The sequence below is a fragment of the Meriones unguiculatus genome, chromosome 4 (assembly GCF_030254825.1).
Source record: "Meriones unguiculatus strain TT.TT164.6M chromosome 4, Bangor_MerUng_6.1, whole genome shotgun sequence".
Lineage (NCBI taxonomy): Eukaryota > Metazoa > Chordata > Mammalia > Rodentia > Muridae > Meriones > Meriones unguiculatus.
In genome coordinates this window covers 6,724,637-6,752,629 of record NC_083352.1, presented here as the reverse complement: position 1 = coordinate 6,752,629, position 27,993 = coordinate 6,724,637, and the positions used below count along the sequence as shown (strand labels likewise).

The following is a 27,993-nucleotide window of genomic DNA, read 5'->3' as shown; positions in this document are numbered from 1 at the left end:
CTTGTAAACCGCATACTGGCAACATCTCGAACACAAGACTTTAGCATTTTTTAACATAAAAGCTGACTGTTCTCCGATGTGCTCCCAAGCCCTGACCTTGCTCTGTAAGCCTGCCGAGGAAAACAAACTTTGGTCACCCCCAGCCGCGGTCAAGGTTCACACCGCAGGGCTGGGGAGCTAGCAGCCAGCAGCAGCAAGCAGTCTGCTCGGAATCCAGCACGTAGTGAAGATGAAAATTCCGAGCCATCCCCAAAGAAGTCCGGGCTTCAACGCCGTGTGCGCGCCGGTGTACAGGCTGGGATGAGCAAGGGATCCCTCGAGAGGGGAAGAGGTAAGTCATTTCACAGCTCAGCCCTCCCTCGACTTTGATGGATGCATCCTTTAAACATGCCCAACCACCGGTCCATTCAACGCAAGGGTGAGACCGCAAAGCCAGCGCCGAAAACCGTTCAGACAAAGCCATCGCAGAAAGCTGCGCGGCGCAGAAACCAGCTTTTCTGATCTTTCCGATCCCTCGCGGCGGGAGGCGAAGCCGACCTCCCAACTTCACGTTTAGGGTGGAGCAGAACCCCACCGCCGCCCGCACAGCCAACTCTCCTTCCCCTGACCCCGACCCGGCCCCGCGCGTCGCCTCGGCCCCCTCCGCTGTCTGTGCCCTCAGGGCGGGTCCCCTTCCCGGCGCCCCGCACACAATGGCGCCCCGAACTCCCGCCGCCGCTCCCCGCGCCCGGCGCGCCGCCGGGTCCGCGCACAAAGGAGGGCGCGCGGGCCCCGAGCCGGCGCGCGCCAGGTGCTCCCGCGCGCCCCGCCGCCCGCCCGGGCCGGAGATCCACCCGGAGACCGCGCCGGGGCCACTCACTTTCTCGATGGTCCCGGGCAGCAGGCGCTCCAAGAGCCGGCACAGCACCACCCCGTCCTTGAGCGACGCCTGCAAGAACACCTCGGGGTCCGAGATGGTTTTCTTGGGCGACTCCAGCACGCCCAGGGTGATGAGCCACGTAACGGTCTGCTCGGCAGAATTCATCGCTGCGGCGGCTCGGGCTGCGCGCACGGAGGGGGCGCCGCGCGCGATCACCTCGGAGCGGCCCGGGCCGCGGCCACCCGCGCCCCCGCCGCCTCCGCGCCCATGGGCGGCCGCGCGCCGGCGATTGGCCCGGCCGGCCCAGCAGGTCCCGCTCGGCTCCGCGGGCTCGCGCGCGCCCTGGCCCGCTGTCAAGTGCCTTTTCATTAGCGGCGCAGGAACCTGCGGGCGCTCGGCACCGCCCCCGCCGCCGCCCCCCGGCCGCGGCCGCCGTCGCCCGATGACATCACCGGAGAAGAAAGACGCGGCGGCCGCCCGCGCGCGCCCCGCGCCGGCCCGGGCGCACGACAGCTGGCGCGCCCCCCGCTCACCTGCGCCGCCCGCGCGCCCCGGGGCTGCGCGCCTTTGTGGGCAGGGCGGCGCGCGATTAGTAAGCGCTTCCCAGAATGCTCTCTTGAGCCTGGCCGCCGGCTGCGGGGCGCGGGCGTCCCTGCGCCGCCTCGCCAGCCGGCGGTGACGGCACGCACAGGCTCGTTAAAGCTGTGACCAGATGGGTCTCACTGAGGCGAGAGCGAGCGTCGGGGACGCGGGCCCTGGGCTGCGCGGCGAGCTGCAAGGCCACCGGCGGGGGGCGGGGGCGCGGGCTAACCCGGCAGCCAGAAACCTTGCGTGACTCCACGTGAAACTGGTGGTGACGTGTCCAGCGACCAAGAGCACAACGCAGCCCGGGGTGGGTGTGCGCCGAAAGGGGGAGCGCGCTGGCCACGCTTAGGCCCGGAACTCGGGCGTCCTCTTCCAGCGCAAAGGACGTGACAGGAGCCTGGGGGGCAGTGGGGGCCCACTGTCAACCGACATGGATTTGCACTACTCCAGCCGCGGGCCGTAGGCTTTCCCTGCCGGCTGGCGCTCTGCGGCAGTTTAAAATAGAGCTTGCAATGTCCCGGGAGACCTTCCCCATGGGCCAGGCACGCACAGTTCATCCTGTAACCGCTTAAGGCTAGAAGCCACGCGATGCTGTCAGAAAAAACGATTACAGATTCAACCCTCTCCCCTGCGCCCTCCCAGGTGCTTCCATCACCACCATCGACTGCACCGAATAGCATATTCTGGCCAGGCTGCTCCATTTCTGTTCCAGACACAAACAAAGCATTAAAGTAGTGTGAAGTCTGTTGAGGGCACGCTTCTGTGTGGTGGCAGCTGCGTTTGATGGAGCACGAGCCAGCACTGAGCAACCACGGCTGCAATTTCGGGGTCCTTCCCACCGACAGACCCAAGCCTCATTTTTGTCCATTTTCCTGAGAGACAGTGTCAGCTCCCCTGCCCCAGGAGCAGCAAGCCAACCAGTTTCCCGTCCTGCTTCCAGTGGTCGTCCAGAAAGTGGCAATGCAACCAGCAACCGGCCCTCAACCAAAGCTGCCCAGCCCAGAAGTAATTGCTTCCCGTAGTGCTGAATTGGAGAACGAATAGAGGACGCATTCGTTACTATTTTTAAATCCTGTTAGACTAGGGCTGGGCTTATCACGTGGCACAAAAGATAGCTATGTATATTGACTGTCAAGTGGCCCTATGGGAGCCAAGCCAAGGCAGACCCAACCGAGGAAGCTGAGAACCAGTGGTCAGAGTAGATGATCATCTACACCGGTTCACTTTCGCAAAAAGCCCCTAAACTGCTAAATGCTCACCTTACAGATTGCGTTCTTTTAACCTGACTGCATGCAAACTTCAAGCCATTATTTGGAGGCGATCCTAGAAAGTAGCATTGCTCACAACTGAGTGTTTTTGAGGCGTTTCAGCGAGCGCTTCTGGTGTCCAAGGTGAGCACTTGTCATATTCCCTTGACGTTTTCTCGGTCCCAGCTACAAGACCGAGGCGATGACTTTCCCAGTGTGGGTAGAGAAACGCCAGCTGGAATGTCAGCACCCCTCACTCCAGCCCCAGCCAGTACCCCAAAATGGACCGCTCCTTAGACAAGCAGGTGATTGGCTGATGGAGAGAACATAGGATTGACAGGTGGTAGATGCTGGGTTGATAGAGGTCAGATAACCCGTATGGACACGTTGGGGTGTTCTGATACATGAAGAGCCTTTGCTGCTGTGGCATGTTCTGTGGCTCCATACTTTGGAGAACCCTGACCCATATGTAATACAGCCTGGCATGTGGCTGGTGAGAGATGTGCTTTGGGCTTCCTTCTTGTGTGGCTGCTTCCCAGGGTCCCCTCCAGTAGACCTGCCGCAGTCCAGTCACAGGGCTTCAGTGCCGGCTGATGATTAGGCACAAGAAGGCTAAACAAGGAAATGGGAAGCTGGAGTGTGGCTGCAGTGACGAGAAGGGGGCCCCTGGGCATTGGTGTGACCGCACCGGGGCCTGGCTTCATTTCCTGGGACTGCCATAGTCTTCAGGAAGTGGAGTAGCTCCAAAGAGCCCCAGAAATATGTTCTGTCGTAGCTCAGGGGCTAGGAAGTCTGACATGGAGGGTCTGCTTGGCTGGTCCCTCCTAGAGGTGCTGGCTGAGGAATCTGTCTGGGTCTCCCCTCCTGCCTCTGCTGAGACCACCAGTCTTTGGACAGTCTTCCTTGGCTCACACATGAACTTTCCAGTCTCCAGTCTGTCTTCTCACGCCATGTGCTTCCTTTCTATGCCCAGGTCTAAATGTCCCTGTCCTTGTAAGGATGCCAATCACAGGGTTTGGGGCCACCCTCAGTGACCCAGGATGACTTCATCTTGACTTGATGATGTCAGGAAAGACCCTTCTTCTGTTAAAGTCCTGCACGTGAGGACTGGGAGTTATGGCTTGAACATGCTTGCTGGGTACAATAACCCGAAGCCAGACCATCTGAGTTGCTTCCAGGACCTCACCTCAGATACAACCCACTGGAGGAAGGGCCAGAGCTTCCCACCATCCCTCAGAAGGGTGCCTAAGGCCACTCTGATATGTATCTGGCTCTACAGGCTCTGGTGTGGCCATTGGGCGGATTCTTGGGAATCCTGCCATCACCAGCTGTGACTCAGGCCATCGCTCACCCTACCAGAGTCTGGGATTCTGTGAAAGTGGCCAGGTGAAATTCGGGAAGAGCGTCCCTGAGGAGAAAGCAAGGCGAGCACTCCCCTGCTCCCATCGCTCACCAGCCTCAGCACCCTGAGCTGCGGAGGAGCATCTGGGCTCTGAGTGATGCACCACGGTTTCTCCTATTATTCCCTCCTCATTTGTTTGTTTGTTTGTTGCTTGTTTGTTGCCTGTTTTGCTTTTTGAGACAAGGTTTCTCGGTGTAGCCCTGACTGTCTTGGAACTTGCTCACAAACTCACAGACTCACAGGTGCCTCTGCCTCCTGTGTGCTGAGATTAGAGGCGCATACCACCACCGCCTGGCTTTTTTTGTTGTTGTTGTTTGAATACTTACCTGTTTGAGACAGCATCTTGTGGAGGCCAGGCTGCCCTAGAACTTCCTGTGTAGCTGAGGACAGTTATAAACGGATCCTCCTGCCTCAGCTTTTCCAGTGCCGGGATGACAGGTGTACACCACCATTCTTGGTTTTATGCAGTGGGGAGAACTGAACACAGGGCTTTGTGCGTGCTGGGCACACACTGTACCCAGAGAGCAACCTGTCCTTCTGTCTTCCTGGCCCTGGGGTTGCCAGCCTCTTCTAAATATTAGCTTGCTTTTGTTTTTTTTTTGTTGTTGTTGTTGTTGTTTTGTTTTGTTTGTTTGTTTTTGTGGCTGCTGCAGGATGCCGACATTAATGGGAATCCAACCAGTGACATCACCTGCCTTTCAAAGGTATTTTGTACGTGGACATGAACCTGTAATCTTAGTACTTACATGGGAAGAAGAGGCAAGAAGATCAGGAGTTCAGAGGCAGCCTGCCTGCAGAGCAAGGCCCTACCTCCGAAAAAGACGTTTAATAGCGATTGCCTAAGAAGATAGAACTCTTACGTTCTCTCCTGGGCAGAGGGCAAATTTTCTGCCTGGCCAGCAAATTAGAACAAACAAATCAAAATAACATATCATCCTGTAGGACAGAGTTTGGCAGGTTTGTGTACCCTCGAAGGACTGTTACCAGCGCAACTGTTTTCAGACTGTTCCTGAGGGTTCTCAGGTACTCTCATCTGTGACACAAACAGCCTGTGCACACCTACCCACCCACGCCAGCTCCGAAGAAAGGGGCAAGATGCAAATGTGAATCCCCAGTCACCTACAGAGAATGGTCCTGTGTCCCAAACCCAGGAGTCACACTGCTCCTACCAGCAGCCGGAATGCTGCCCTGACTTGACAGGAGGCCGAGCTCTGGTCCCCCTGCAGCTCCTCAGGACTTGTTCGCTCCATCCCTTCCTCCTCCCACTCTGCTTCCACTCCCCCTGGAGAGCGCCCTCCCTGTGTCCCAAGCGCTGAGAGAGCCCGTCCCTTCTTACTGCTTCCCTTGAAGGGGAGTTGTAATAGCCCTTTCCTTCTCTCCTTAGACACGGTGCTACAGGAGAGCGTGCTTCTTAATAGCCAGGAACTCGAGGCTGCTGGCCGCAGACATGACTAGGCAGCTGAGCCCGTAAACACTGCTTTCCAAAAGTGGCTCATGAACACGGGAGTGCGTGCTCACTGTTCCAGAGAATGCATGTTATATAAACGTTTGTGCCTAGAGAAAAAAAAAAAAAAAAACAACAACTGTGAGACACTTGTACAGCCGCAGCGTGTGCCGAGAATAGTTTCCTTGAGCCCCACACGCAGGACGCTCAACCACACCCACCCACACAACCATAGTGCATCTCCAGTAGGCCGGGAGCTAGTGACAAAAGCAGGCGGATGGCGTGGCCCTCTCTAGATTCTTACAGACATGTGCGGAAGGGGGAAGCAGAGAGCGAGGTGGGTGGGTGTGTATAGCGTGGTGCGTGCGTGGCGTGTGGGGAGGTCTGTGGTTTGGTGTGTGGAGCATGGGGGATGTGTGCGTGTGCAGCCGTGGTAAAGCGAGTGTGTGTGCGGTGTGTTGTGTGTAAGGGCTGGGGTGTCGTTCTATAGACACACTGATGAACCCAGTACCACAGTGTGGCTGTAGCCCTGTTCCATAACCATGTGGGCCCCCAGGAGCCGGGCTCTACCCTCATGCTCTACCTGCTCTACTCATGCTCTTCAGGTACCTGCCTTTTAAAACTCTCTTCCCCATCCATTCTCAAAGACATGTTTAAGTCCTCTGTGAATTCCAAATTGCTTTAGAGATTTATGTCTAGTTGACCTGCAGTTTGTCTGTCTTTTCTGTTTGCTGCACCCTGCGTCCATTCAGAATGCTTGCTTTGGTCCTGGTGTTGCACCTTTCATTCCGGCAAACCTGGTGTTTATTTCTTCATTCTGCACTCACCTTATAACTCCTGTCCCAAACCATAGGGCTCCATCTTTTTCCATCTCAGAGTTAGACTGAATTGGACAATCACCGGGGCATTTTCATTATGCCCACTTGACAGCATCTGGTTGTTTTTTACATTTTTGTTTTATTTTTAGACAGGATCTCGCTACACAGCCCTGGAACTCACTATGCAGACCAAGCTGGCCTTGAACTCATGGAGATCTGCCTGCCTCTGCCTCTCTAGTGCTCAGATTAAAGGTGTACGCCACCATGCCTGCTCAATTTTTAAAGATTTATTATTATTATTATTATTATTATTATTAATTATTATTATTATATTAATGTGTGTGTATGTGAGTGTAGAGCCAGGAATAGAGGCCAGAAAAAGGTACTGGGCCCCCTTGAGCTGGAATTGCAGGCATTATTAGCAGATGCTGGGAACCGAACTCTGGTCCTCTACAAGAAGAGCAGTTTGTTGTAACTGCTGAGCCATCTCTGCGGCCCCATAAGTGATCATTTCTATCCTTTGTCCTCGGAGGCAGTAAAATTAGTTATGTGGGAGAAGTTTTCTTTCTTAAGCATCTTCGTTGACAGATGTGATTTCACAATGAGAAGCATGTCTAAATGACCCGTTTGGTCTTTTTGACAATTTCTTGAAAGACAACACATCCAATGAGCTCGGTAAACTACAGCCTGGCCTTAGAAGTCCAGCTAAGGAGGGCCCAGCTCTCCCTTAAGAAACATGGCTCCCGAGGCTTGTCCAAGAACTAAATCCAGTTTCAAGTCTGCCTAGACAGTGTTAGCAAATGTGTGTGTGGTGAGAGCCCTGCCCTCCAACCTCCGCCTCAGAATGGAGCTCTGTGTTCTGGGCGGAGCTCCCTCAGCTCAGGGACCAGAGGACATGGTGAGAACGTGGGTTCCAAGATGAGACAAGAAAACAGGGAGTATTTGCTTAAGATGAGATCTTTACATAGATCAAACCTCCCCCTGCCCTCAAGTGCTGGAGTCACAGGCACACGCCACCAGAGCTGCTTTCTTAGTGCTAGGGCCAGAAGTCAGGTTTCCATGCAGACAGGCAAGCAGGTGAGGGCTGGCTGGTCCATCAGAGGGAGACCACACCATACCCACATTCCCACTGAAGCTCAAGATTTACAAGAACTTTGTTGGTGGACAGTCTGTCCACAGTGGTGTCTGAATACTCAGAACCCCAGCCCCAAACCCGGCCAGGACATTGAGGCTGAAGGACAAGGTCAGCTGTCCTTCCTCAGCACCCAGCACCTGCTGCAGGGCTACACACCACCCTAAGTCCTCCTAACAGTGTGCTGCTCAGGGACCCACTTTCTAAAACAAGGTTTGAGGATGTTATGGAGTATGAGACTCTGCCGGTCTCACCTGTACTGACCTCCCAGGCAAACAGGAAGCCAGAGAGCCCCGGCAGCCCAACCAATGGTCTGCCTGTGCACTGCGGTTCCCCCATCCACACCAATGACTCACCCTGTCTAGCCAGCAGTGGGCACTGAGACCCACCCCAAGAACTGTGTCCCAGCAGTGTACAGTGAGTGACTTTGGCTGCCTTGGGCACAACACACACCAAGGAGGGTGTGTAGAGGAATTTAATTCAGAACATGGCTGCTCTGGCCAAAGTACCCAAAGACCTTCTGTGTGATCTGGCTGGAATACAGACATGCCTTTAATCCCAGGAGACAGAGGCATGCAGATCTCTGAGTTCTGGTCAGGGTCATTCAGCAATGAGTTGAAAACCAACACAATGAAGATCAGAGGCAGTTTTACCAGGACAGTTTTACAGAGACCACTTGAAGAGAGAACAAGCTAGACATAGTTGAAGACAGAACAAGCCAGAGAATGAGAAGGAGCCAGAAGATTAGAACAGGTTGCTAGAGTTAGTTTGAGGCCAAGCAGAACAATTCAGTCATAGAAACCAGATTGAATCAGTCAGTTAGGAGAGGAGTTTGATCCAGAACAGCTGAGTTGAACCAGCCAGCCAGAGTTCAGAAAGAACAAGAAAGGGTGAGCTTATTCAACAGTAAGTTTCAGAAGCTGAAAACATTCTAGGCCTAGATCAGATTGTATGAAGGCTAGAAGCTTCCAAGACTAGGCCTAGGTTAGCAGATGGAGGCCGTAAACCTCCTAGACAACAATTAAATCAGGTGAATAAGTTACGTTACCAAAGGTGATGAGACTGGGATCGGAGCGCCCATTTACCTAGGGGCTTGATATGACCCTGTGGAAGATTCACAAGAATCGCCTCTGTGGTAGACACTGGAAGATGTGTGTTTACTCCTAAAAAGGGACTGGGGTGTCTCTCATGCTGAGAGGCTTCCTAACCCCATGGAACTCATCTCCATAGCCTAGAAAGAACCCACCTATGAGGACAGCAGGAAGGCTCGGCTAGCAGAGTTCTGAAAGAAGGAAGTCAGCACACAGACGAAAGATGAGGCTCAGGAACTTGGATTCCAGGAGTGGGGCACAGCCAGGAACACAGGCACAGCTTCTGGCCAGGGACAGCGTATGCCACCTTCTGAGGGCAGATCTTCAGATACCAGCCAAAGCTGCCCCGGGGAAGCCCCTCTCCTGAGCCACTTGACAGCATCTCCTCCCAAGAGGGCAGCCGTGCTGGAAGAAGCCTTCAGAGTCGAGCTCTGCACCCACCGAATTCATTATACGGGCTGGAGTCCCAGCCATCTGGATGGCACGGCTGCCCCTTGCTGTTTGGGTGCACAAAGCCCACCTGTTGCTACATGTCATCAAGTTCTAGTTTGCAGCCCTGCAAAAATGAGACTGGGCTTGGAGAATGTTTCTACAGTAGGTGGCCGTTTGCATCCGTTGGTTAAGGCAGCCATAACAATGTGCCACAGATCAGGGCACTTCGACAACTCTTATTACACATAATTCTGGAGGTGAGAAGCATATAGTTGGGTGCCAGCATGGGATGGAGGGTTCAGGTAAGACCCTCCCTGGGCACAGATGGTGCCTTTACACTCTGGCTTCTTGGAGTGGACTTCAAGCTGCTGATCTGGGATATAGCCTAGCACTTACAGTAGATATAGCTCCAGGCGCTGTGGTCTGAGCTGGCCCCACCGTCCCTTCTGCTCCATCAGCTCAGCACACTCCATGCAGGGCAGTGCGGCCACCAGATGACCCATGTCTGATGGCCAATAATGAGATCAAGATGAATGAGATGTTCCCCTGTGGGGTTGCAGCTGCATCTGATGTTTCCTCATTGGCCAGTGGACGGGGGCTCAGTCTTGTTCTCAAGTGTCACAGATAGGCATGAACAGAAGCTATGCCTGTGCTCCTGTCTGTGTCCCAGTCCTGGACAAGCAGCAGTGCCCAGGTATCCACCACCAGGTTGGTGACTTTGGAGGCAGGATCACTAGAAAGAGAAATGGAGCCAGGGACACTGAGAGTGGTCGGCTTCATGATGGCTTACGGTTATGCAGCAAGGGAAGACATTCTCACACCCATACTGACAACCGCCCAGAGGTCAGACATATCTGTTAAAGTAACTTTTATTCACCCAATTTAATTGTCATCTCAGAGTCCGTTTGCTAACCTAGGTCTAGTCCTGGAAGCTTCTAGCCTCCATAAATCTAATCTAGGCCTACAATATTTTCAGCCTCTGAGACTTATCTGCTGAATATGCTCACCCTTTCTAGCTCTTTCTGAACTCTGACTGGCTGATTCAACTCAGCTGCTGTTCCAGCTCAAAACTGCTCTCCGACCTGACTGCCTTCTCTCTTGGCTTCTGATGGAATTACTGTGCTTTGTCTCAAACTAACTTTGGCAATATATTCTAATCTTCTGGCTCCTTCTCATTCTCTGCCTTGTTCTGTCTTCACCTGTGTCTATTTTTTTTTCCTCTCTCTCTCTGCAACTTGTTTCTGTAAAACTGTCCTGGTAAAACTGTCTCTGAATTCCATGAACTGCCATGAATGCAACTCCATTGTGCTGCTTCTCAACGCACTCTCATCTGAACTCCCTGGAGAGCACTAATCAGAACTCAGAGACTGCGTGCCTCTGTCTCCTGAGTGCTGACATTAAGGGCGAGTATCACCATGCCTGGACCTAAGCTTTTCTTTACCTGAAACTTGCTCTATACCAGGCAGGCCTTGAACTTGGAGATCTTCTTGCCTCTGTCTCCTGGATTAAAGGCATGTTTGTATTCCAGCTGGATCACACAGACCCAGAAGGTGTTTGGATCTCTTGATCTCTTGCCAGAGCAGCCACATTCTGAATTAAAATTTCTCTACACATATCTGCAACAAGTGGGAATATTCCCTGTGACTAAGATGAAAGGCTCACTGTGGGGAACAGTAAGGGATCGTGAGTAATTACAAAAGTAAAAATCCAGGGACTTAAAAGGCATAAAGATGTGAAAGGAAGACGCCAATGCTATGAATGTTTGTGTGGGACTAGCTCCTCCCACAAAAGAAAATGCATAAAACAGGGCAACAGGGTAAACACAGGATGTCTTCAAAGGAAAAGCCATAAATCAACTTTATTAGTAAGCAACAATAATAACTTAAACAAAAGATGTCATCATTATTAAAATAAAAATAAGTATAAAAGATATAAAAACATTTAAAACACAACCCCAAACAAGCTGAAATTAATTTTTACTTATTTTTGTGTATGAGTGTTTTGCCAGTATGTACATCTGTGCGCCACATGAGTCCATGGTACCTTTGGAGGTGAGAAGAGGGTACTGGGATCCCCTGAATCTGGAGTTACAGCAGTTGGGAGCACCATGCAAGTGCTAGGAATTGAACCTGGATCTTTTGCAAGAACAGCCAGTGTTCTTAACTGCTGAGCCAGAGCTGCAACCCCACAAGTTAAAATCAAAGTAAACTCCTGGGCCAGCAAGATAACTCAGTAGGTAAAGGTGTCTGTTAGGAAGCCTGATAGTCTGAGATCAGCTTCCGGGAACCACAGAGTGGAAGGAGAAAACTGACTCCTGAAAGGTACCTCTGTGCATGAACACATATGTGTACACATGTAGACAGAGAGAGAACACCCAGAGTAGGGAGGATTAAAAATAAACTTCAAAAAGTAATAAAAATTAAAGACACAGGAATAATCCAGAGAATATGAATATGAAAAATAAACTGTATAGCCAGGGGGTGGTGACACACGCCTGCAATCCCAGCACTTAGGGAAGCAGAGGCAGGTGGATCCCTGTGAGTTTGGGGCCAGCCTGGTCTACAAGTTGACTACAAGGACTGCAAGGGCTACACAGAGAAACCCTGTCTCAGAAAAAGAAAGCAAAACAAAAAGGATTAAAATAATATATAATGTTACTGAATTAGAGTAATGTTCATTCTCATGATGCTGTGACTGTCACCCAGACAAATGTCCTGAGGATGGAATACTAAAAAATGCACTCTTGGAACTTGCCGTGCAGCTAAGGTGCTCGAATGAGCTTTGAGAACCATGTCCAGGGGACAGGAATGGGGTGACAGTGCTCTTTCTGCAATTCAGGTGGAGGGTACAGATTGTCCATCATCCAATTCTTTTAACTTTTCTCTACCTTTAAAAGTTTTTGCTGCAGTGGTGGCACACGCCTTTAGTCCCAGCACTAGGAAGGCAGAGGCAGACCAGATCTCTATGAATTTGAGGCGAGCCTGGTTGACAGAGCAAGTTCCAGGACAACCAAGGCTACAAAGACTGTCTTGAAAAAAGGTTTTCGATTTTTAAAAACAGGAAAGTTAAAATGGACTTTAAAAAAAAAAAAAAAAAAAACCTGCTCTGTTCCTATGCTAGTACCTTTCCAAGGCAATAAGACACAAGTGATACACAATCATTATGTATTGTGCTGGCAAGTTTCAGGTCAACTTTATACAAGTTAGAGTGATTTGGGAAGAGGAAACCTGACCTGAGAAAACATCCCTACCAGACTGGCCTGCCAACAAGCCTGACGGGCATTTTCTTCATCGATGGTAGATGGGGAAGGGCCCAGCTCAGTGTAGGCAGGGCCAGGGCTGGTGGTCCTTGGCGTGTTAAGAAAGCAGGGCTTGGATCAGGCCAGTAAACCACACTCCTCCAGGGCCTTTGCTTCAGCTCCTGCCTTGACTCCCTTGGAGAATAGACTGTGCCTTAGAACTGTAAGGAGGGGAAATAACCCTCCTCCCTCCCTAAGTTGCTTTTTGCTTTTTATCTCAGCAAGCGGAAACCTAACTAAGACATTTAAATACAATACTGGGGGCTGAGTAAATGCCCCCTAAAAGACAAAGATTAAAACTCCAGCACATGCAACATAGTTTAAACTCTGTGGAGACTAAGCAGAGGGTTCTGTGGAAAGCAGAACGGTAGATGCTGACCCTGGGCTGGGGTCGCCCTAGGCAGGGAGGACAGGTGTCGCCACCTACCTCCCATTCGCTTGCTTCCCTTTGCATTGTCAGAGGCCATGATGGGCCACGACAGCTGGCTGTGACTCCAGGCCAGTTGCTCAACAGACAGCAGCAGGACACTGCTCACTATCAGATCTGCCGGGGAACTGCAGTCATCCCCGCCTCAGGCCGCTCTCGGCCCAGCTGCCCTGACTGCACTTCCCTGTGCCTGTGCGCTTCCCTGTTGGGTGAGCCCAACAGAAACCCGAGCTTCCCACTCTCTTCCATCCTGAGCACCAGTTCTGAAGCCACAACGGGCTTTTTTTCCCCCGTTAGAAGATTATCCACAGTCCAAAGGTGCTCCGTGAGGAGGTGTAACACGTCAAGCCTGCTGTGGCCCTTGGAGCTGACTTCAGAAATCCTTTGGGTTCAGGATCTCCTGTGAGATCAGCAGAGGCACAGGGAAAGAGTTCTGCATTTTCCCTCTCCATCCAGCCTCCACTCAAAAGGTGTGTACACGTGTACACACACACACACACACACACACACGAGGAAGTACTTCTCTTAAGACTGGCCTCACCAGCCTCAGAACGTGCCTGATACCTTGCCTGTGAGTGACAGCCTGCTCCTCCCCAGATATTCTAGTCCCTGGGTTGGGTGCACAGCTACCTGCCACCCTGACCTAGGCGATATCACAGGAAAGTACGGCTTCCATGTGGCCAGCCTGAAAACAGCCTCTGTACTGTGTATCCTTGGCTTGAAAGACTCTGCGGATTGTTTAGTGGCTCTTAATGGAAACCTGACTTTTAAAACCTAACACTTGGACCCCAGAATGAAAGTCCTGCAAAAAAGGCTTTGAGGCAGGAGGCTGGTGATGGGCCGATTGGGAACTACTTCCTGGTGACTCAGGACCACAGCAAAGGGTCAGATCCTTGCCTTAAGCACCCTTAAGGCTGCTTGGACCAGACACAAAATGGAAATGTCCTTCTAACCAAAAAGACCTGGGTTTTCTCCAGGCCACACTAGGGACAGGGGGAGGACTTAGAGGCATGTGAGAAGGACGACATGAAGGGACTCAAGTGCGAGAGCTGGGGAGCACCTTGCTTCCTGTAGTTCTGTCTTAGCAGGTGGCAGCTCGGAGAGCCCCAGGCCGCAAACAGGCATGTCACACCATCCAGAAATAGAAGTGACTCCCCGCTTAGGCTGGGTCACTCCTTCCAGCCTCGGGGCTTTGGTACAGGAGGAATGTGAGTCCAGGAGGCTTTCAACAGAAAAGTAAAAGTCTCCTAAGCTAAAATGCTTACTTGAATGAGGTATAGCCTTACAAGAGACACAGTGGCTTCTGGGTAGAACACCACAGCCATATATTTAAAAAAAAAAAAAAAATCTAAGTTCCTTGGGACTGGGGAAACAGCTTAGTCTAAAAATTATTTGCCAGGCAAGTGTAAGGACCAGAGTTAAACCTGGCAACAAAGGCTGAGTAAGCATGGTGGCACATATTTGTAATCCCGGAACTAGGAAGGCACAGGCAGACAGATCTTTCAGGCTCGTTGGCCTGTCATCTTAGCCTACTTAATGAGTTTTGCCTCAAAAAACGAGTTGAATGGTGACCTGAGGAACAATATCCAAGCTGACCTCTGGCCTCTCCATATGTACATCCACAGACATGCATATGGACCTTCTCTTTCTCTCCCTCTCTCCTTTGCTCACTTGCCTGTGTATGCATGCACACACACACTTCCATTTGGTTCAGATGCACAGCAAGAAGACAAAAATCATTTGCTCCAGCACCCACCCCAAACCCTACTCCACGAATTTAAACAGCATTGCTTTCACTCAATTTATTCATGGTTTGATTATATCCTCCAAACTCCACATAATGAACTTTCACAGACAATGAGACAAGCGAGAGACAGAGCCTCTAAGGGTGAGCAGGACATGGATGTGCCCCTTGTGCATGGATTGAGACTCTTAAAAAAGAAGTTTTGTGCCAGCGTGCCCTGCCACTCCCCGTGCTGGGATGTGCCCTGCCCTGTGAGGACACGGCACTCTGAGACCATCTGGAGCGGGATGGAGCCCACACTGGACAATTGAGCCTGCTGAAGCCTTGATCTCAGCTTCCAGCCTCCAGCACGGTGGGTGCTAACTGTCTGTTCTTTCTTGATTGCCCATCTCTATTTTGTCATAATGGCACAAACAGACTAAGGCAAAATAGATGCTTAATCTTAGCCCAGATGGTAGACTGCCTGACTAGCGACCACAAAGCCCTGGGTCCCATCCCTGTCACTGCACAGACCACACATGGTGGCACATGCCAGTGATCCCAGCACACAGGAGGCACAGACAGAAGGATCCAAAGTTCAAAGTCCTCCTCAGCAACAAAGCAAGTCAACTTTGCTCCTCAAAGATCAGAGAAAACACTGGATAACTCAGGAGAGTTTTAATTAATTTTTAAAAAAAGCTCTAACATAAAATTATGTTAAAGAACATTTAACATCTTCATAAAATGCATATAATTTCTTAAAATAGTTCTTGCTGATAAACATAACCCCCTAATCAAGTGTTCACCATAAACCCCCTTGTCAGATGGAGAGAGGCCTGAGGGGAACCAAAGACAGGCCCAGGACACCACAAGGAGCTGGGGGAAAGTGCTTGACTTATGACACCCTGGCCTTCTCCGGAGCCTGGCTGAGTGTCTCCCCCCTCCCGCCCTGGGCCTGGCTAGGAGGGGACCTAGCATCACACTGGGAGGAGCCGGAAAGCTGTGTCCCAGTTAAAGATGTTTCCCCAGTGATCTCAGTACAGACACTGCCAAGATTTCCACACAGATCTAGCAAATAAAATGGGGCTGATATATCTAAAACAAATACACTCAGGAGGCAGAGGCAGGTGCACCTCTGTGAGTTCGAGGCCAGCCTGGTCTACAAAGTAAGTCCAGGACAGCCAGGGCTACACAGAGAAACCCTGTCTCAAACAAACGAGCAAACAACCTCCCCATGGGGTCTGCAAAGATGGCTCAGTGGCTCTACTCTTGCCTAGAATCCAAGCTTGGAGAGTGTGGAGGTGACAAGTGTGAGGTACCATACTTGGCTTGTTTGATGTGGAGGCTGAGCTTGGCTGTCAGCGTGAACCTGGGAAGAGGGAAATCTCAGTTGAGGGACTGCCTCCATCCGAATGGCCTGTGGACATGTCTCTGGGGCATTTATTATTATTAGAATTTATAACTGGGGCGGGGGGGTGGGGAAGGCCCGGCCCACCTCTGGGCAGATAGTCCTAGGATGTACGAGGAAGGTGAGTGAGCAAGCCAGAGGAAGCAAGCCAGTGAGCAGCATCCCTCCATGGCTTCTGTTTCCCTTCCTGCTGCCCTGGCTTCCCTCAATGAAAAGCGGTGGTCTGTAAGCCAAAGAAGCCATCTCCTTCTCCAGGTTACTACAGTCAGTGTTGGTTGCCTCAGCAGAAAGCCTACAAGGACACTGAGGGACTTTAAAATAGTTGGAACTCCCTTGAATGCTTCCTAACAACGCAGTGCAGGTTTTCCTGGGAATCTGGCTTAGTCTTACATGGACATTGCGGTGCACGTCCCTCTGTGTCTTTCTGGTTCGTCCAGCACCGTGCTTTTAAATTCATCGTTTCATTACAGATCACAATGCTAATGGGATCCGTCTGGGTACGACCCAGGAGCGCCTGCGGGCTTCTGTGTTTGAAAGAGCCACAGCTTTGGAAAGAAAAGCAGGGTGATTGCTTTCCAGGCCGATGAGTAGTTTTTATTAGGTTTTTAGTTCTGTCTCTCTCCTTCTCCCTCTCCCTCTCTCTCTCTCCCTGCCTGTGTGTGTGTGTGTGTGTGTGTGTGTGAAGAGCTCTTTTATAAAAATGTTCCACAAGCGTCTGGCAAAGATGAGCATTTTCCAGAATTATTAGATTATCAAGTACATGTTTCAAGTATATACACTTGAGCAAACTTCACCTTTTGTGTTTGTGTGGAGGGAGTGCTTAGCTGTACTCTGAGTGTCTTTCTTGATTTTCTGTAACTGTGGCATCAATGGGAGGGGCACCCCTGCCACAATGAATGATGGGTGAACTGCATTTCCATGAATTCTCACTGTTAGCTGAGGCACTCTGAGCATCTCGCCTGGATGGTGTGTGTCACACCCTCAGGCCTCGTGTGGCATTAGTCACTCTAGTCTTCAGCACCAGACACCTGGTTCTGGTCATTTTTAATTACGTTGTGCCTCTGCATGGCCATTCTGTCCCCTGGCTCCTAGAACAAATGGGAGTCAGTTGGTTTTTAAGCCCATATCCATCAATTCTATCATGAGGGTCATTTATTTACTTACATTTTTTAAATTTTGTGTCTCACACACACGCTGTGTGTGTGAGAGTGTGCAGGTGCCCAAAAACAACAGAAGGGCCCCTGCTCCTCTGGCACAGGGGTTGCACATGGCTGTGAACCTCCTGAGAGGGGTGCTGGGATCAGAACTCGGGTCCTCCAGAGAAGCAGTTCATGCTCTTCTGCACGGAGCCGTCTCTCCAGCCAGGACTTTTTTACAGATCCTTTTCCACCCGTGGTTTTTCTTTTTTCTCAGGCTTACACTTTCCTGCTTCTTCCGCCTCGTAGCTTGTGTTTGGATGTCGGACATCCAGTGCCGGCTATTCTTGAACAGCCGTGATCACGTGTGTCCTGTGTTTGGCCTCACAGCCGCAACTGCTTTGGTTCTGTTGGATTTTACTTTGGTCACACACACACTTGTTCTGCCGGTGTTACCCTCCACCGCTCAGACCAAACCCATGATGCTTCCAAACCTCCACTCTGACAGGACAGAAGCCTAGTCACTGTGGGCGTGAGCACACTCATGGCTGCTCTCTCCAGCCTGGGGTGGGGAGCATTTCCTCCCAAGCTCACGGGGCCACTGTCCAGCTGAAGACCTGGGTTTCTCTGCGTCCTCCCAGGACTCACAGTCCATCAGGACCCACTGCCCAGGCTTCAGAGACTCCACTTTAGGATGTGTTTGTGTTTCCACAACTAAAGTCTCCTCTTGCCTTTTCGATTTTGAAAGACAAATTTTCCCAGTACTAAGGGCTGGGCGTGCAGGATTTCTGTTTAAGTCTTCCAGTTCCAGATACAAGGTCAGCCACGCTGCGTTTATTCCTGTGTGTACCGCGCTCCTTCGCTGCCTCCTCCCCTTGGGGTTGAAGCTGCTGCGCACAGGCCACACTTCTGATCCAGACAGCCACTGCTCCCTGTACTCTTCAGCTCCCTGCTTCTCCAGCTCCCATTCCTACTGAGCATTCTTGGGCATGAACTCTCAAATATTTCCCATGCCCTACTTCCTTTCCTTCTGGAATTCCAATTCCACAAATGCTAACTTTGGTATTTTCCCATAGTTCTTGCATACTCTGGGCTGGCTGGCTGGGTCTAAGGCCCCATCTCTTCCATGTCCTGTTCATATTTGCACTGATCCTTCCCTGTCTCCTCAGATGAGCCTTTTACGGCATACCCCCTCCCTGCCACCTATTGTGGCAGCTTCAACAAGTCAGGGTTTATTTCATCTTCTGCCTAACAGCCCTTCACAGCGGGAAGCCAAAGTAGAAACTCAAGACAGGCCCCTGAAGCAGACATCACAGAGGGAGGCTGCTTATGGGCTTGCTCCCTGCCTTGTGCGTCACTGGCCTTTTTATGCAGCCCAAGCTCCCCTGCCTAGGGCATGGTGCCACCCACAGGGGGCCTTGGCCCTCCTGCATGGATTGGCAATCCAGAAAGTTCCCCCACAGACAGTCCTTCTGGCCAGCACAGCTGAAGCAATCCCCCAGCTGAGGTTCCCTCTTCCCAGGTGTGACAAGTCGATGACCGCTATTAGCCACCACAGCTGGCTTTCTCCTTTTCCATTTTTATTCTGTCCAGGGCCCCAGAGCAGACCACGATTCCATCTGTACTCGCACAGGTCTTCATCTCTCAGCTAATCCTTCCTAGAATAAACCACACAGACCCACTCAAAGGTTTGGTTTTTGTTGCTACGTTTTAAGAGAGGGTTTCTCTGTGTAGCCCTGGCTGTCCTGGAACTCACTATGGAGACCAGGCTGGCCTCAACTCTCAGATATCTGCTGCCACCACACCTGGCTAGGTATGATTTTAAGTTTTATTTTATATTTAATTGTGTGTGTGTATGTGTGTGTGTGTGTGTGTGTGTGTGTGTGTGTGTGTGTGCGTGAGCGTGTACACATAAGATGTGTGCTTGTAGAGGCCAGAAGTATTCCTTGGCACTGGAGTTATAGGGAGTTGTGAGCCACCCCACATGGGTTCCGGGAATCACACTCAGGTCCTCTGGGAGGGCAGTATATGCTGATAATGGCTAATCTTTAGTTTTTTTAATCGGTTTGTAAAGTTGGGATTTGTAGTCACTGAACCGACCGAGCTGCTTACTAGCTCTCAATGCTGGTGGCCCGCGGTCAAGTGCACGGCGGAGTCAATGACGCTCGCTTTAGCACACCTTTGCTTACGACCACTTTATCCTGACAGTGATGTTCAGCAGGGAAAGTGGAGATGGATGGAAATCACCATCTGCTAAGTGAGGCGGAGCTGCAGCAGCCTCGTTGTTTAAAGTGTCTTGTTCTTAGTAAGCTGAGCTCCTCCAGCATCCACCCAGGCCCAGGGCAGGAGGGAAGCCACACTCTATGGTGGACATCTGCTTCTGTGAGTGTCCATGTTCCTGGCAAAGCAACAGTCCCAGAGAGCCCAGACCATTTTCAGCAACTGGTTGCTTGATGGGTCCAGGATTTCTGTGGAAGGAATATGGATGCTCCCATTCCGCATTATGCTGTCCAGGGGTCAAGCTCACCCCAGCATTGAGACTCTGGGTTTTTCTGCTTTGGTAAGCACCCCAGACATGTGGAGGACTGGGAACGAAGTCTCTGCAGCCCGTCCCACAAGGGCATAGCGGGTAATTCTGCTGACGGCAGGGACAGCTTTCCTGATGACACAAATGTAGAGGGGGTCCCTCTACATATGGTGGTTTTCTTTCCCTCTGCCTGTGACATCAAGTAGACACAGCACATCTGCACGGCAAGGCTGCCAGGAAGACCTCACCCTCAACACCCAGCGCTCAGGGCCTCTCCCAGTTACTGCAGGGAGACAGCCTCCTTCCCAGGGGCCCTGCCATATGAGTCTTCACTTCCCAGTAGTTGCCCCCTGGAAGGGCTGCCCCCTTGAACTAGCTGCCCCGTGCTCTTCTCTCTGGGCACCACATCTGGTTTTCCTAGTAGCTCTCCCTAAGCCTGCACCAGGTGCCCTTTGCTCACACTGGCCTTTGGATCCGTTCCCTCCATCTTAGCTCATTCTGGATACTATCTCTAGATACTGGAAAGTCGGTAAAATATGAAAAAGAATGGCTCCTTTCTTACAGTTCTGGAGGCTGGGAGTTCAAGGCCAAACTATGAACACATTCTGTGTCTATGGTAGCATGGTCTCACAGCGACCCCAGAAGAGCAGAAGACAAAGGTACGTTCCCTAGGGACACCGCCGAATCTAGTTTTTAATCCAGCCAACCAATCTATGTAGGTCATACTGCTAGGAGTATATGAGAAGGAAAAGACAATAACAAGGGCTTTTTAAAGAGGGAGAGGAGAGGAGGAGAGGGGAGGAGAGGGGAGGGAAGGGGAGGAGAGGAGAGGAGAGGAGAGGAGAGGAGAGGAGAGGAGAGGAGAGGAGAGGAGAGGAGAGGAGAGGAGGAGAGGAGAGAAAATAAAAGAGAAAGAGAAAGAGAGGAGGAGAGAAGAAAGCTGTCCAGCTGGCTCAGTGTGAAACACTTGTCAGTGAGCCTGATGGCCTCCACGGTAGCAGAAAGTCAGCCTGTGCAAGTTGTCCCACAGACTGTGTAAATCTAATATTTAAGAATGTAAAGACAATAGTGGAGCAATGCAGCAGCTACTCTGTAGATTTTCACAAGTAGGAGATGGCCAGTTCTGTGTCCAGAGAGGTGGGGGTGGGGTGCTCAGGCTGGGGCTTGTCTCCTCAGTGCCCCAGGAATGTGGGAGGTGATGGCACCCAGAGCTGCACAGGTGGCACCCCCTCTCAGGAGCTCCTCAGAATTAGTCCCGGCTGTGGATACGGCTGCTGGGTCAGGCGATCAGCCCGCTGCCGAGTTCGCAGCAGTGAGCAGGAGAGCCCTGGCTCCCACCGTAGACCAGCCAGGCTTGACGCAGAGACTCAGAGCCCCCTGCTCTGGCTGTCACTCCCAATGGGTAGGGTCTCCTGGCCACAGAGGGCAGGGTGAACTTTCTCTCTGCACTTCCCAGCCTGAGCAGGGCTGCCTGCTGGGCCCTTCAACTCAGTGTCTGGCTCTCCTGTTCTCCACCACATCTCTCTAGGCCTTTCGACACCCTAGGCCTGGGGCTGCTCCCCGGGCCCCCTCCCTGGATAGCTCAGTTTCTAAGAATAGATTCTCTCTCAGGATGGCACCCAGTCACTGCCCTTCAAGTTGAAAAGAGTAGTAAATGGGATTCCTGTCCACCACTAACCACCTGCTGGAAGAACCACTGTCACCGAAACCAGCGCCTGGATTTGAGGTGTGTGAGGGCTACCGACTTTTCCCACAGGTAAGACTGCCCACTCCTCCCACAGGCCCACCAACATTGGATCTGAGTTTGAAAGAAAGGTGATGATTACCAGAGGGAAGGGGAGAAGGAGACTCTTGGGAGCATGGCAAACTGAAAACGCACAGGCTGGAGGGGGCACACATGGTAAATCACTTCATCTCACCGAACCTCGTTGTCCCTCGGAGGGTGACTCGGGTGAGTGGGATAAACACTCATTGCGTGGCACGAATGAGCTGTGCGAGCAGCAGGGCTCGCTGACCACATAAAGGAGGACAATACATTCCTTCCTTTGCACTATTTCTACACCCTACCATCCCACTGCACACCTGACCTGTGACCCAGAAAAGGCAGAAGCTGCAGAGGACAAGGCTGGGCTCCGAGTAAGGCTCCGGTGCCACTGGGGTCACTGAAGCACTGTGGAAGGTTAGGCGGTACAAGTAAGATGGCTTCTGTGAGGATGTCCCAGGCGGAGGCTCCAGTTTCTAAGAAGGGATTTCACAGAACGTTGAGTACTCTAGGTGGGGCTCCGGGGTGCAGGGAGCTGGGGCTGCAGTCCGGGTCTGTAATGAGCTGGGTTCCTGCAGTGTAGCCTACCGCTGTGTTCTCAGCCAGGTGCCTAGGTCCCTCTGAAAATGATCCGCCCCAGTCCCACCCCTTCCCCTGCACAGTGCTATGCATTCAGTACACAGAAACCAGCTTCTTGTACCTCTGCTTGGTCATTCTAACACCAGAAAATGCAAGGTGTCTTTTCAGAGGAATTTAGGGCAATGGGGCCCTTAGGCAAGCAGACGGTGACAAGGTGTTTGCCCTCAACAGGGATGCTAGACACATGATACCACGGGCTGCCGCTCACGGCCAGCCTGGAAGGATTCACACCAGAGGGCAGCCCTGCAGTCTGGCCGCAGAGGAGAGGGGAACACTGGGCAGCTTCTCCCCTTAGCCATGGGGCCCTAATTAGTCTCGACCAACCCCATGAGTGCACTTACACCAGGTCCATGGGATGACGCCATTCCTAGAAGGGCCTTCCTGGGCTAGCTCAGAATACAAGGTTGAAATCAGGACAGCTCCTCAGTGGGTGGCGACCGTGAGCCAATGCTGCTACCCTTGGCTCCCCAGCCTCTCTGCTTCCCTGCTTCCCGGCTTCCAGCCAGCATTCCACAACACCCCGGGACTGCTCCCCTGGACAGCCACCAAGCCCCAGCACACACAGCAGAACCACAGATGTAGGCCCCCACATCCCGAGCTCAGGCATTCCCAGCGAATGTGAGCATGACCGGCAGGCCCGCACATTCCTGTGAGGCGCTTCCAAGGCTCCAGCTTTCTGACGAGGTTTTCCATAAATAACAGGCGCCCTCGCCTGTGTTCCTGGAATATGCAGACACTCAAGGGCCTGCTGACTGACTGACTGAAGCAGTCGCCGCCTCTCTTTGCAGTCTCTAAGGGCAAAGGGCCTGGAGACAGCATGACCATTCCAAAAATAATGTGTCCCAGAAGGCCAGGAGCGTGACTCCCCGAGTCACTCCCTTGAGTACTTGACTTAGTGTGCCCCTACCAAAAGCGCTTCCGACACCACAGAAGTGTATTTTGTTTATTTGTTTGGTTGGTCGGTCGGTTGCTTGGTTGTTTTTTCAATACAGGGTCTCACACTATAGCTTTGGCTCTGCTGGGATTCACTTTGGAGACCAGGCTGGCCTCAAGTCACAGAGAGATCTGGCTGCCTCTGCCTGCCAAGTGCTGGGATTAAAGGCTTGTGCCACTACGCCTGGCTACAGAAGTGTACATCATTTTTAAAGTTCTGCTTTTTTATTTTTAACAGACACATTCCTTCCCCCCCCCAACTCTGGCTCAGGGACCAACAGCATTGCACACAGACATTCTCATATAAAAATAGAGTGGAGGGATGGCTCAGCGGTTACGAGCACTGTCTGCTCTTCTAGAGGTCCCGAGTTCAGTTTCTGGCAACCATGTGGTGGCTCACAATCATCTCTAATGAGATTTGGTGCCCTCTTCTGGCATGCAGGTGTACATGCAGACAGAGCACTCATATACATAAAATACATAAACAAATCTTTACTGTAGTGTGACCCATTCCAAGTCAGGCATGCAGTGGGCTGCTCTGTTCTTTTCTCAGTTCCCTTATTATCCAAGTAAATTTCAATATAAAAAAGTAGAGAGAATTAAAAGGAGAAAAGTATACTTGGTGTACTTATTTTCATTTTTCTTTAACAAGGCCTTTTTTTTTTTTTTTGAGAGGGTCTAATGTCACATGTAGCCCAGGCTGGCCACACCCTTGCTAGGTAGTTGAGCATGACCTTGAATTCCTGGTCTTCCTGTCTCCACCTCCCAATTGCTGGGATTACAGCTGAGTGCCGGCCTCACCGGCTTACTTACACTCTTTCACGCCAGGCCAGATAACACGCCAGGTAACACGCCAGATCATGCGATGTACATGCCAGGCCATGTTTCCTTCCCTTCTTCTCTCCACAAGCCTGGGCGCCGGAACAGCAAGCACACTTTCATCTTTACATCTTGTGACACCAATAAAGCGTGTCTGTCTGTAGAGAACTGGAAGCCAAGAAGTTCTGGCTCTGTGGGCAGATGGTCTTTGCTGCTGTGTGTGAACAAAGACACAGACAACGCATAAGTGAGAGGATGGCACGGTGTGTTCTAATAAAGCTTTATTAACAAGAAGAGGCAACAGGTTGAAATCGGTCTTCAGGCAGTGCTTTGACAACCATTTTGTAAATTAAACAAACGAAGTCACAATGTTGGCATCGCTCTACAGAAGCTAGTCTACTGAAAGCGGCGCTCTGGAGACTTCCGCGCTCACATGTGCCACTCTCCCTATTCCAACTGCCCCGTAGACAGAATGGTAAAGGAATGTTCCCAGCTTATTGCTCTTCTCTGTTCTTGAGGGAACCTGGATTGTTTTCACCAGGAACCATGGCAATGCATTTTCATTCCAAGATGGATTTCTGTTGTTGGTGGTGGTGGGTTTTTTTTTTTTTAGACAAAAGGGTTTCTCTGTGTAGCCTTGGCTGCCTGAACTCGCTTTGTAGATGAGGCTAGCTTCAAACTCTGCCTGCCAGAGATCTGCCTGCCTCTGCCTCCCGGCGTGCTGAGATTAAAGGCATGTGAAACCATGCCTGGCTGCCCCACGCTGTTTTTCATCCTATTACTTTTAATGCTTTTACTCTTTCCATTTGTAGCTTGAAGTAGCCCTGCTCACTTTTTCCCTCCTGACCCATGTGATACTAGTGGTGACTTGAGCCCTTTCTATGATGGTTCATCTCCATTGTCAACTTACCATGAGTTAGAGTATTCTATGAGACAAACTTCTGGATGTGTTTCTAGAGAGGTTTAGAATGTGAGGATCTGGCTGGCACCATCCCACAGGCATCCTTGGTTGAGGCAGGAAGGGGCTGGCTTTCCTCTCTGGTTCTGTGTGGTGCCACTCTCCATGCCCTTGCCACCATGTGCCCTCACCACCATGGGACTCACCTTAGAGGAATGTTAGTTCAGAACATGGCTGCTCTGGCAAGCGATCACATCCGAAGACCTTCTAGATGTGTGCAATCCAGCTTTAATCTGGGAGACGGAGGCATGCAGTTCTGAGTTCAAGGTCACCCTGGTATAGAGCAAGTTTTAGGTAAAGAAAAGCTTAGGTCAAGGCATGGTGTTACACACTTTTATCCCAAACAATGAAGGTAAAGTTAGTTTGTAGAAAGAAGGAAGCCCCCATGTTTGAAAGTGATGTCTAATTGAGTGGCAGAAATAGAGACGAATCAGAGAAAGAGTTGACAGAATAGAATACGCCTAACTCTCACAAGAAGAGAGAGGAAAGGGAAGCTACTCAAGGGGCAATGGGGGGGGAGAGGGGGAAAGGGAGAGAGAGCAAGCAGTTTTGTTTTTGTTTTTTACTGGGACAGTAATAGACTGCAGACAGAGAACTCAGGTGAAGACAGAACAAGCCAGAGAATGAGAAGGAGCCAGAAGATAAGAAAAGATTGCTGGAGTTAGCTGGAGGCCAAGCAGAGCAATTCAGAGGCTGAGAAAAGCTCCAAGTGGACCCAAAACCAAACTACTCCACAAGCAAACCATTTGTGACGGATGTCGACTTGACAGGCTTGCGCTAGAGTGACCTAGGAGGCAAACCTTTGGGCTTGTCCGTTCCCAGACTGGGCCGGTGTGGGAAGACGCACCGTAATATACAGGGCACCACACCATTGGCTTGGGGGCCCTTGACTGAATAACAACCAGAGAGTGGGCCTAGCACCCCATTCTTTGCTCTCTGCTTCCAGCTGCCATGGAGGACTAGATCCTAAGTGCTGTGAGGTAGAATGAAACAGCCTCCTCTAAACTGCTTCTTGTCACGTACTCTGCCACAGAAACGAGGAGCACAGACACTGTTGCTCTAGTGTCACCCAGGCTGTGGTAAAGCATCCTTCCCCAAACACGGCATGGCTTCGCCTTCGCTCTCCTTATCTGCCTTGGGAGTAGTGGCTTAGAGGATACCTCTGAGATACACCTTGGGGGAAACTGAGGTGTGTGTGTGCGCATGTGGTAAAGCATCCTTCCCCAAACACGGCATGGCTTCGCCTTCGCTCTCCTTATCTGCCTTGGGAGTAGTGGCTTAGAGGATGCCTCTGAGATACACCTTGGGGGAAACTGAGGTGTGTGTGTGCGCATGTGCACAAAGGAAGAGAAGCTGAGGGGCACTGGGGAGAGCCTGATCATTCCTCTCCCCTCAAGACACAGCCCTTTGGAGAGGCCCGCTTTAGACCAGCCTGGCCTTGACCACTCAAAATGTCTCTGCCTCAGGGCCACAGTTCCCTTAACAGTAGTTATACAAATATAACCCGGGTGTGTTGTGGGATGATACAGAACTGGATATACACATGGCTCCCCAGTTCTACTGTCTATTGATGTAGTAATCATCTTTCTCACTAACATCTAACTCTCTCCAAACCTCGGTTTTCTTAGTTGAGTCAATTTCCTAAATCTGGGGCTAGGGGTGCAGAATGGAAGGTCCGCCAGCAGAGGGCGCCTGAGGCACAGCGGCTCCCGGGTCAGTCCTCCCGTTAGTGCCACTAAGACGGCAGGTGTCCTAGAATACACAATGAAAGGCGACCCAATGTGTCTACTCTGCCTGTCTCTGGACAGGCCTGCCTCCAAGTGTCCCTTCATCCTCTCCCCAGCCAAGCACCACCAATCCACACAGGCACACACAGCAGGAACACACTTGTGTGCACAGCCACATGCTACCGTAATCCTGTCTTCCGCCTCAGTCTGCGGTATGTACACAGAGCCGGCCCAGCTTCTCTCCAGGCTCTAACGCCATCAGTGGTCACTCTTAGCGGGGTCCAGCGGGCAGCCTGGCCTCTCTGCATCGCTCTCTGTATCTTGAGGCTACGAGGATTATCTGGGGACACAGGCTCTGGCCTCCGCAGACACAGCTGCGTTGACGGTAGGGTGACGGCAGGCAAGCCTGATTAGAGTCTGTGTGTCCTGCAGAGTTCTTCAAGCTGCCAGGTGAATCAGGGCTGCTGACGGCCCTGCTGTCTGAGGTGTGTTGTATGGTTCTGGCCCCAACTCACGGCAACCCTCTGCCCACACGTAACAGGCTCCCAGACCTTAGCATAACTGATGCCATGTTAGAGAGACCGCTCTGGCTTTAAAGCCCACAGACTCCCAACATCTGCCAAAACTGGAACAAAGACCCAATCCCTCAAAGACCTAGTCCATGATCACAGGCAACGCCCTAAATGTACTAACCTTGCTTTTGGGCTTCTGTAGTCTGCTTCTTGCTAGGGTGAGTGTGACAAGTAGGATATGGGTTTTGTGCATAAGAGACAAAGGGCTGTAATGCTCAAGGCTGTTTGGTTTGGGCACGCTCTCTGTGCAGCCACACACACACACACACACACCTGGAGAAAACTTCAGCCTTTAAAATGCTGGCTATTAGGAGTGTCCAACCCCCAGCCCATAGGCTGCAGGCATCCAAGAACAGCCATGAATGTGACTCAACCAAAAAGTTATAAATTTAGCCAAAACATCATGATATTTTTGTTGTAATTTTCTTTTTAGTATGGGTTCATTGTAAGACTGCAGCCAAACCAGGCTGGCTCTAACAGAGTGAAACACGCTCCTGAGACCAGCACTGCAGAAGACGTGGGCCAAACTGTTCTTCCAAAAGCTCACGCCGGTGTCCACACTGGCTGGTGGGTGAGCCCCCCTCTCCTCGTGGCTATGTACCTGTGAAGATGTGTACCCATGAGAAGGGGAGAGGGCATGGCATGTTAACATTGTCACCGTGATTGTCTGAGAATGCACTTCCCCGTGGCAGACTGGACCCAGCTTCTCTACCCTTCTTCTGTTATCTACTTGCTCCTGCTGGCTGCTGCGCCTCCCTCACTGCTCTCTGAACTTCTGTGCCTATTAGTATTTTGTTCTTTGTCATTATCCTCCCAACTCTGACCTGAAATATAACTTCAGGCGGCTCAGTTTCCCTTCAGTTCAGGTGCCCTTCAGCACCTCCCTTTACATTTATCCTGACAATAGATACTTTTCTTTTGTAGACTTGGGGGCGGGTGGCAGCAGGGTCTCACTATGTCACCCTAGTCTGGAACTCTATAGGCCAGGCTGGCCTCAACCTCAGAGTCCTGCCTGCTTCTGCCTGTTGAATGCTGGGATTAAAGGTGTGTATGC

The 27,993-nt window shown here is 51.5% G+C and overlaps 1 protein-coding gene and 1 long non-coding RNA gene across 7 annotated transcripts in view; one reads left to right on the top strand and one right to left on the bottom strand.

Annotated features, from left to right (window-relative positions):
• Arhgef7 (Rho guanine nucleotide exchange factor 7) overlaps positions 1-1,219 on the bottom strand; it is a 107,632-nt gene extending 106,413 nt beyond the window's left edge. The window contains exon 1 of one of the 5 annotated variants that reach the window (XR_009591286.1): positions 860-1,219. Coding sequence is in view for 4 of the 5 variants with exons in the window: in XM_060381375.1 (XP_060237358.1) it covers positions 860-1,024 (165 nt within the window). In the remaining variant the exon portion in view is untranslated. The remainder of the gene's footprint in view (positions 1-859) is intronic. The other 4 variants (XM_060381375.1, XM_021637526.2, XM_021637527.2 and 1 more) reach the window with 4 other exon arrangements.
• On the top strand, positions 22-27,993 carry LOC132653579 (uncharacterized). 2 transcript variants are annotated; one of them, XR_009591288.1, is made up of 4 exons: positions 22-331; positions 2,087-14,831; positions 20,094-20,188; positions 21,141-25,154. It is a non-coding gene; the product is annotated as an uncharacterized LOC132653579 (long non-coding RNA). The 2 variants fall into 2 exon arrangements; XR_009591287.1 differs by lacking the exon at positions 22-331 and adding an exon at positions 27,373-27,993 and having other exon boundaries at positions 1,261-14,831; positions 21,141-21,285.